The 9769-nt window shown below is 39.3% G+C and overlaps 1 protein-coding gene across 2 annotated transcripts; it reads left to right on the forward strand.

Moving 5' to 3' along the window:
• Positions 1–166: 166 nt before the first annotated feature.
• Positions 167–9585, forward strand: LOC140781820 (nuclear matrix constituent protein 1a). Of its 2 annotated transcripts, none has more exons than XM_073128062.1 (8): positions 167–957; positions 3368–3577; positions 4017–4270; positions 4398–4668; positions 4755–4838; positions 5451–7627; positions 8140–8404; positions 9078–9585. In XM_073128062.1, exons 1-8 carry the CDS (start codon positions 670–672, stop codon positions 9324–9326), a joined length of 3798 nt encoding a protein of 1265 aa, XP_072984163.1. In that variant the 5' UTR covers positions 167–669; the 3' UTR covers positions 9327–9585. The 2 variants fall into 2 exon arrangements, with proteins under 2 accessions (XP_072984163.1, XP_072984164.1); XM_073128063.1 differs by having other exon boundaries at positions 9081–9585.
• The last annotated feature ends 184 nt before the right edge of the window (positions 9586–9769 follow it).

The following is a 9769-nucleotide window of genomic DNA, read 5'->3' on the forward strand; positions in this document are numbered from 1 at the left end:
AAAGAATAATTATTTTGTTATTAAAATCCTTCTCATACAGGTGAAGTTCCCATCTCGTTTTTAAAAGGGAAGCTGAAAGATCAGTTTTACCTCATTTTGTTCTTGCAGTACACCGGAACCTAAGGAATGGTAATTCAAACGGTGCCTCGGGGGCAGTTCTGTCCACAGGAATAAACAGGAGTGGTCAGGCCATTAAAATACGAGTCGATCGCGAAAAAGCCCAAAGAGCGGTGGGCGTAAAAAAGGCTGCGTTCTCGCGAAAAAAGCCACAGCCGAGTTAGTTTACTTCCCCCTCTCTCTCTTATCTCATCTCTTCTTTCTCTCGTCCCTTTCCCCCAAATTCTAGGGTTTCTCCTCTCTCTCTCTTTATTTTTTCCGATCTACATCTCCGATCTCTTGGCTAAGCCCCCCAATTTAGGGTTTCGCCCCCAATTTAGGGTTTCGAAGCCCCATTTTTTAGCAATCCCGGATCTTGCCGTGCGCCGGCGGGGGAATCGCGGTTCGGTTTGTGTTCCCTGCCTTCTTGTTTTCGGATTTTGGTGACCTTGGAAGCGTTTCGAGCTGGTTAGGGTTTCTAGCTCTCGAATTTGGGATCTAGAGCTGCTTTCTAGGGTTAGGGTTTCGGGGAGAGTTCTTTGGATGAGGTGGGAGTAGGAGGAGCTTTTGGGCATGATGTTTACGCCGCAAAAGAAGGGGTTTTCTGGGTGGACGCCCTCGCCGGTGAACCCTAGAAGCGGCGTGTTGACGGCGTTTGGGAAAGGAAAGAGCGTGGTGGATGCTACACCTCCGCCGCCGCCCCAGGCTTCGTTGGGGGAGAATGGTGGTCATGAGGGTGGAGGGAACGAGGACGCCGAGGTCTGGAGGAGGTTCCGGGACGCGGGCCTTCTGGATGAGTCTGCGTTGCAGAGGAAGGACAGGGAGGCCCTAGTCCGAAGGATTGCAGAACTCGAGAAGGAGGTTAGCAACTACTAGTTTTCTTTCTCCTTCTTAATTTTGTTGTTATGCGGAGCAGTAGTTGGTAACTGTTCGATTATATATAGGTGTTAATAGTAGGAGAAAATAATTTTTATTGAACTTATTCTGACAGCTATATTTGGTGTCTTAGAATGATAATTTAACTAGAATCTTCCCTTTCTGACATATTTTTCTCTTATATTTGAAAGAGCTGGTGATGGAACCTTTCTCTGATTTAAGGTGATTTGTTACTATGAAATGTAGTTGGCTAGCCTGAATTGAATAGCTTGGAGTTTGCATGCAACCATGTTCACATAACCAACCTCAATTAGGATCACACTTTAAGGTCCAGTTATGGAACTGCCTTCACAATTGATGGCAGTCAAGGGACTAGATAGCCAATATGTGGTATTCAAGCACAGTTTAGGAATGTTTAAACTGATGAATACATGCATCTCAAGTCAAAAGAAATAGAAAGATCTAGAAGCCCACTGCTAATAGGGACTGCAAGTATATAGCAGTCACATTTGCAGCGGCTTGAATCACATTTAGAACAACAGAAATACATACTAAATGCCTATCCTGCTAAACAGCTAAAGTAGGAACTCTGATTGATTGTGTGAATGTCTTGTGTTGACTTTTGTTGAGCATTGCATATAGTGCTTTATATGCATTATACCCACATTGTTAACGCACATGCTCCTTTATTGGCAGAGAGGAGTTCTTAGATGTTTAGGTGGACCTCCTAGTTACTCTAATAAAATTAGCATAAGAGAACATTCCATCCATGGTTTAAAAAACCTGCCCAAAACCGATACGTATCAGGTGAGATTTACTGGTCTCAGTGGGAGATGATCCAAAAAAGCAGATGGAACTAGTAAAGCTGCCAGATTCACCTAAATTAGTAATATCATGTCTAGAGGTACTCCTATCATGTGTGCGGACTCCTGCGAATGACAAACTATTCACAAGTGGGCCAACCCCCACCCTGCTGGTGCATTGCTCTCTATTTCTTCTTCTTCTCTCTGTGGGGTAAAAAGAAAAGAAAGGCATATTTATTCCGATCAACATGTCTTCGTTTGCTTATCTGTTGGCTCAATTGAAGGAGTACTGAGGAATACTAAAAGAGGACTTTTGACTTGTTTTTTAGCTTGCCAGACATTTCTTGAGGACTTGCATTGATGATTGCTTAAGGGTGCATCTCTATCTTGGAACATGTATTAGGTATTAAGTGTAGTATAACTATGATGGTTTTTCCTAGTACATTAGCCATAATACCTGATGACTACTAAATTATCTGTATTACTATTCCTTGTGCTCTTAATTTCTGTAATTTGGAGAACTTTATGATACTTTTCTGACCTTTTCTGCTATTTTAAAAAATTTATAGATTTTTTAAATATTTATTTATTAAAAAATGATCATGACAGGAAAAAAGATGAAAATTTGATTGGAAATGTGGACTGAAGTTAACATGTTTTCTACTTTTTTTCAAGAGACTGGAATCAAAACATGGCTTCTTTGTTCCATCACATACTCTAGAAACCCGATAGGTGAAAGGTGTTGATAGAAGAGACAAATTATGTTCAATTCAAATAAATGAAAAGAAGAACAAGCCTACACCTACGTAGACATCTAGGCGTCTACTTCAGATTATTGATTAGCTTTTATGTGGTCAGACATATGCAGCATGTGGAAGAGATTTTAACAAAACTGTAGTTGTATGGGATTGACATCAATACTGTCCAACATTACCAAATAATATGGTCATTGATCTTCTGATATTAAGATGAGAGCTCGTAGGATTTTGATCATCTTTTTGTTTTGTATTATTTGGGTTCAAATTGTTTGCATTATTGCTTTTTAACATTCCCTAACAATGTCAAGTAAGTTATATATGGGCCAGGCAAGGACTGCAAAGGTATATACCGTCATAATTGCTTAAGCTTGCATGAAGTCATTCCTCTATTGGATTGGTGAAAGTCATCCCTATCCATCACCTGCACTTTATTTGTGTTTGATGTAAGGGCTGAAATCAAGTTTGTCAGTATGACTTAAACTTGGTTGTTCTATACTTCTATCGTTATATAGGCTTCAGATTGCTATTGAGGATTTTATATTTGATGTTTATTCTATGACTACAATCCTCCTGTTCACATTCTACTGTATGTGGTTTTTGGATGGTGCCATTGTTCTCTTAGAAAAGTTCTTCATTTATTGTAAATTAGGCTCCTTACAAACTTAGTTTTCTACTTTATAGCCCCGTACATTGTTTTTCAGTATTTTAGTTCATGTAATAGACATAATATTCTGTTTACTTATTATGTTGTTAGTTACTTGTTTGGAAGTTCTGTTGCCCATTACAATTGCATTTGATATGGAATGATCATATTGTCTTGATGCTTGTGTGCAGTTACATGAGTATCAATATAATATGGGGCTTCTGTTGATTGAGAAGAAAGAGTGGGCTAGCAAATATGATGAAATTAGGCAAGGGCTCGCTGAGGCAGAGGAGATTTTGAAGCGTGAACAAGCAGCACACTTGATTGCTATCTCTGAATTTGAAAAGCGGGAGGAAAGTATGCGGAAAGCCTTAGGCGTCGAGAAACAGTGTGTTGCAGACGTATGACTGGCAGCCCTTTTTTTACTTTCTATCATCTTAATCTTTGGTTTGCAGCGTAGAACATATAGAGTGACCTCTTATAATTATGTTATAAATTGGTAAATGAGTGGGTTCCCTATGTGCATTTTACAGGATGGGAACTGTCAGCAATGGCAAAATTCTTAGTGAAATTACCTTTACGTAGTTAAAGAAAGATTGGATAGTTATTATGCAGATTATGCATTTCATATCTCAAAACATTTGTACCCTTAGGAATAACCCTCATTAAAAAATTGGGTGATTTCAAAGCTGTTGATCATTTATAACACTGTTGACTATTACTCTGTTGTAACACAATAAGTGCCTATTTCTTTTGATATCTTGTTCTTATTTTAATTTCTCAGTTGTGCTTCAGTGTAATTTTTTCCTTTTGTTTCCTTTGAAATGTTGGTACATGCAGCTTGAAAAGGCTTTGCGGGAAATGCGTTCTGAGATTGCTGAAGTCAAATTTACATCTGAGAAAAAGTTAGCTGATGCTCAGTCTTTGGAGGCCAGTTTGGAAGAGAAATATTTGGAGATTGAAGGAAAATTGCATTCTGCAGATGCCAAGCTAGCAGAAGCAAGCCGTAAAAGCTCACAGGCAGATAGAAAATTAGAGGAGGTGGAAGCTCGTGAACGCAAATTTGAAAAAGAGAAGCTTTCTTTTGATACTGAGTATGCTCCTTTGCTCAGTTCGTTGCATATCACCATTATGTGGTCATTTTTTTGACATTATGCATGAAAGTGACTCTTATTGAATCATAACTTTTTTTTTTGGTGCATTGATCTTTTCAATTTTTAGGCGCAAGTCACGTGATAAGCATCTTGCAGTACAAGTTGAACATTTGAGAGATTGGGAAATAAATCTTCAGGAAAGCCAGAATAGGCTTGCAGAGGGGCAGCGATCCCTTAATGATCGAGAGGATAGGGCAAATGAGAAAGATAAGCTTCTCAAGAAGAAGCAAGAAGAGCTTGACGAGGCTAGGAACTCGATCGAGGACATAAAAAGTTCATTAAAAAGGAAAGAAGAAGATATTAGTGCAAGACTACAAGCATTAACTGCTAAAGAGAAGGTTTATTTTCTTTTTTAGGTTATTGCGGCTTCATTTTCTCTTGTAACACGTTTCTTATTCGTCTTTGTTTACTATTTTTATTGCAGGATGTAGAAATTAGGGTCATGAATTTAGAGACAAAAGAGAAAGAATTAGATGCAAGAGACGAAAAGCTTAATGCTAGAGAAACGGTATGTGTTTTTGGCTTATTGCAGTACTATCATATTGTGTCAGGTAGACTTTCATGGGATATGCAACCTGCTGGTCTCCATTTTAATTTGCAGAATGTTCATGTGAATGCCTGGTTTTAAATGACATGGAGGGAGAAGAGTTATTTATGTAAAAGATGTGAATAAATTGCAAGTGACTTGTGAAGAAGGTTATAGATTCTTAAATTCTAACTGAAAATTTGATTAGATGGGTTGCAGTTAATGCACAAATGACTGAAAGAAACAAGGAGGGGATGCTATTTGCTCTTTTCTTAGTATGATGTACTTTCGCAATTATCAAAGATCCTCAAGACAAAAATAATCATAGATTAGCCTTTTGGGTTCTATCACAATAGAAATGTCCTATTTTTGTTTGGTAGGTCGTAACTGTTCACTTGATCTTGATTATTCTTAGGTTTAATATCATAAATGGTATTTGTTGTCGTGATAATATTTAACTTTGATTCACTTCTGTTTGTAATTCTCTTTCTAAAACTCTTATACTTGTGACTATTTCTGAGCTTCGCAACAGTCCTTTATGCTGTGAAGAGAAAAAAAGGATAAATGATCCTTTATTCCTCCCCACTTTTGCAGGTAGAGCTCCAGAAGCTTCTTGATGACCATAATGCAAGTTTACAATTAAAGCAGCAAGAGTTTGATTTGGAGCTTCAGAGAAAGAGAAGTTCATTTGAAGAGGAAATGAAAGGCAAATTGGAAGCTGTTGAGATGAAAGAAAATGAAAACAATCAGCGGGAGCTTCAGTTTTCTAAAAGAGAAGAAGCTCTAGAGAACAGAATGCAAAAACTGAAGGATAAGGAGAATGATCTTGAAGCAAAATCAGAAGCCTTGAAGGAGTGGGAAGCATCACTAACATTTGCTGAGAAAAACCTGGATGAGAAGAAGCAGCAGCTAGACAAAGATACACAGAGCCTTGAGAAGTCCAAGTCTGAACTTGGGGATTTGAAGGCTACAATAGAGGCTGAAAAGCAGCAAGTTATGAAAGAGAAGGAAAGTCTTGAGCTTACTGAGGAAGAGAGAGAGCAACATTTCCTGCTGACATCACGACTGAAGCAAGAGGCTGAGGAATACAGGATGCACAATAACTCACTTCTGAAGGAAACTGAAGATCTGAGAGAGCAAAGGCAGAAATTTGAGAAAGAGTGGGAAGTGTTGGATGAGAAAAGATCTGCTTTAGAATCAGAGAAGAAGAGTATTAATGATGAACAGAAGAAGTTTGAAAAGTGGCGTCAGGGTGAAGAGGAAAGGCTGAAGAATATGGAGTTGGAAGTAGAAGCTAAATGCAGGAGGGAGTTGGAGGACCTTAGGCTGCAGAAGGAAGCTTTCGAGAATGTGATGCAGCATGATAGGTTAGAGACTGAGGAGTTACTCAAGAGGGGCCGTGCTGATAATGAACGGAATCTTCAGCTTCGTAAGCATGAGCTGGAAATGGAGATGGAGAACAAGCTGGCAAATAGAGAGAAGGAGATGCAGGAAATGGAGAATGAGTTGAAAAGGAAAATAGACTTTGAAGAAAACAAGATTAAATATGCAATTGATTTAAATGAGTCGAAAATTCGGAAGATACAGTCGGAAAAGGAGATGTTTGACAGGGAAAAAGAAATTCTCTTAGCAGAAAGGCAGAAACTTGAAGCTGATCAAACCGAGATTAAGAAAGATATTGATAGTCTTAGTTTGCTTAGCAGGAACCTGAAGGAACGGCGGGAAGAGTTTATGGAGGAGAAAAACCGTTTCCTTTCTCTGGCTAACCAATGCAAGGTTTGCAAGAACTGTGGTGTTACAATAATTGATGAATTAGATCTTCTGGGTCTCCAAGATGCAGGAAATGTTGAAATGCCAACTCTAGCTTTTGAGGAGCATTTTAAATCGCACACTGTTGAAACATCTCCACAGGGTACAAGCTCGCAAATTAACTCAGGTGGTCGTATATCATGGTTGCAGAAGTGTTCAAGATTATTTAATTTGTCCCCTGGCAAGAGAGCTGATCTGCCATCTGAACGCCAGGTAGACAAGTCTCTCTCTTTTGTCGCGCGCCTTGAGAGAGAAGCTTCTGAGGGTGAGGCAGATTATGAGCCTACCCCATCCTATAGAGTTGCCAATGATCCTTCTGATGCACGTAGGGCTGCATCTCCCTGTGAAACCAAGGAAAATGAAGTATCAGAAAGATTGGTGAAAGCTAGTAATGAGCCAGAACCATCTTTTGGAGTAGCAGATAATTCTATCAATGACCTGAGAATTCAGTCAGATGATGGGACTAGGGAGATGGTAGGGGAACAGAATATCTCCTCTCTTCATCAATCTGAGAGGGAGGTATCTTCCATGCCCCTTGATAATGGTTCTCAGCCCGAACCTTTGAAACAAGGACAACGCCAATCTAACAGGAGAGGTAGACCAAAATCTGTTAGGAGAACACGCTCTGTTAGGGCAGTTGTAGAAGATGCTAAAGCTATCCTTGGGGAAGCTTCTGAAGGGAATAATGATGGGCTTCTGAATGAAGGCTCCAGGGATTCTCTGAATATCCAAGAGGAAAGCCAGGGAGATTCAGTTCACACTGATATGGCAGCAACAAGTGTAGGGCAGAAAAGGCGTCGTACTCACTTGTCTGGGACAACAAACAGTGAGTTAGATGCAGAGGAAAGTGAAGCTCGTTCTGATAGCATTTCATTGGGAGGGCGTCCCAAAAGGCGGCAAACCTCTGATCTTGTAACAGAAGCTCCAGGAAGAAAGCGTTACAATTTTAGACGCTCTACAATGTAAGATGGGATTTAAAGTTGCATTGTACTTTATCAAGGTGCATGTAGCTATCTAGCAATATTCATTTACTGAATGAATCCTCTCAAAATTGGCATAGTAGTTGTAGGACTTGAGCAGACAACATTATTGCACGATTCTTTCTGGTTAGTTTTAAACAGGGTCATTGATTAAGTTGGCCTGAACAGAGCAGAGCTTTTGCTTGTTTTAGGTCTTAGCTATTTGGTTCCGATTCTCTTTTACTTTTGACCCTAACATGACCTTTAGGCGCTGCTATCTTTGGTAAGCTGATTGTAGCAGCGGTTTTGGTCTATAATTGCATGTCATGAGTTGAATACGCGCAATCTAGTTGTTTATTTGCTAACTTAGCCTGTTCCTGTTTTGTTTCATGAAAGAAATGTGTTCTTTGTTTTATATTGATGCTCTTTGGTGTTCTTATTTTCTTTTCATGTCATGTGACAATGTTGATTTTGAAAAGTAAAGTAGAGCCTTATGTATGGATGTTTTTGTGTAGTCGGAACAGTGAGGGCATAGTTGCAGCTACTCAACAGATGTCTGATCAGGCCAGAGGACATAAGGCTGGAAGCCATCAGCAATTACTGGATAACGTGCCAATGAAGAGTAGTGGTGATGGTGAAGGAACATCAAAGCCAGAAGATTCACCTCTTGAACCTTCAACTTGTTTTGTTGCCGAGAGTAGTAAAACATCAAACATGCTGCAGAAATCCATGTTTGAAAGTGTTGTGGAAGTCCATGAGTTCTCCCAAAAGTTTGTCCAGGTAGGATTAGCACTTTGTATGCTAGTTTGATTAACTAGGTAGCTGATCACTTCAGTAGTCTTTCAAGCGATTGCTCTTGCTACTTGTACTTCCAGTTCAGCTGCATTGTATACAAACCATTGGAGATAACTATTTAGCAGATTGATCCCGAAGTAGCCATGCAAAAGACCTGGTGATGATAAACATACATAATTTGCCATGCATATGAAGGTCTAAACAATTGAAGTCGATTAGCGTGAACAAAATTATGACTTTGGTTATTCTTCTAGCCATGTTTTGTTGAACTTCTCTTTATGTAATTTTCATATAGATTTAGGCATTTTTATTCCATGCTTAGAGTTCAGAACTTGATTTTTTTTTTCTTTGCTCTTGGGTTTATGAGAACGTAGCTACTAAATTATCATTGCAAACCAATTACAGATATTTGTTATTTTTCAGAGGTCTACCTGTTTGACGATTTAGTAGGGACCTAGTTTAGGTCTGCTGAGGTGAATTTCTGCCCAGTGAGCTAATTTCTACCATTGTAACTTTGTCGTCTAAAATTTATAGATTGTCTTATAATTTCTTAGCAGAATGTACAAGATAGTCACATCTACTCCTAAACAATTGAAAGCTGTTATATTATTGCTTTTACCATGTTTTGTCCGCACCTGACCGGGTGATAATTTTGCAGCAGTTTGAAACAGTAGCAGCAGATGCTCCTGCAGAGAGCAATGCCGACATGGTTGAGAGGTCAGATGAGTCGAGAGAGCAGCTCAGGGAGGATGGAGTTGTGGGCAGGGGAGCTACTTCAGCAGAAATTGAACCTTCAACCCCCTCTGACAGTGGAGGTGGGATGGAACAAGATGACGAGGATGAAGAAGATTCGGACAAGCACAATGTCTCCATAGGGAAGAAGCTTTGGACTTTCTTCACAACATGATGTTCCGGAGGCCATTGTTTTTCCTCTTAACCTTGTAACTTGTACTTCCACCAGTTTGCTGTTAGATTTTATTTGTTCTGTAAGCTGTCATTTAAACTATCTTCCACCGTTTGAGGCTAGGGTCTGTTTTCCGATTTCAATTTCATGTATCACTAGTGTTTTGTCTGTTTCCGCAGTTAAATTAGCTAATACTGCGAAATAACTGACACTTTGTACAATGATAATTTGTCTAATTGATGTTCTAAGGGTCTTGCTTTCCTTTTTCTTTTTCTTTCCTTTTTTCTTTTTGGTTCTCTTTTCAGAGACGTCATGGTTATTATAACTTTTGTTGCCATAGCGCGGCGGCTCTCAAGGCTCTCAATTTAGGAGTTCATTGCCACTTTTTGTTCATCTTTTGCCATAACAATTAGGGTGAGTCGCGGACTTCAGCGTATATGCTGCAT

This window comes from Typha latifolia, chromosome 2 (assembly GCF_019914945.1).
Source record: "Typha latifolia isolate L0001 chromosome 2, TyphaL0001v2, whole genome shotgun sequence".
Classification (NCBI taxonomy): domain Eukaryota; kingdom Viridiplantae; phylum Streptophyta; class Magnoliopsida; order Poales; family Typhaceae; genus Typha; species Typha latifolia.

Excerpts from the sequence above, each read along its gene's own strand:
- LOC140781820 (XM_073128062.1), top strand. The coding sequence starts at position 670 with ATGATGTTTACGCCGCAAAAGAAGGGGTTTTCTGGGTGGACGCCCTCG. Across the intron at positions 958-3,367 it reads TTGCAGAACTCGAGAAGGAG|TTACATGAGTATCAATATAA; the intron begins GTTAGCAACTAC and ends GCTTGTGTGCAG. Across the intron at positions 7,628-8,139 it reads AATTTTAGACGCTCTACAAT|TCGGAACAGTGAGGGCATAG; the intron begins GTAAGATGGGAT and ends GTTTTTGTGTAG.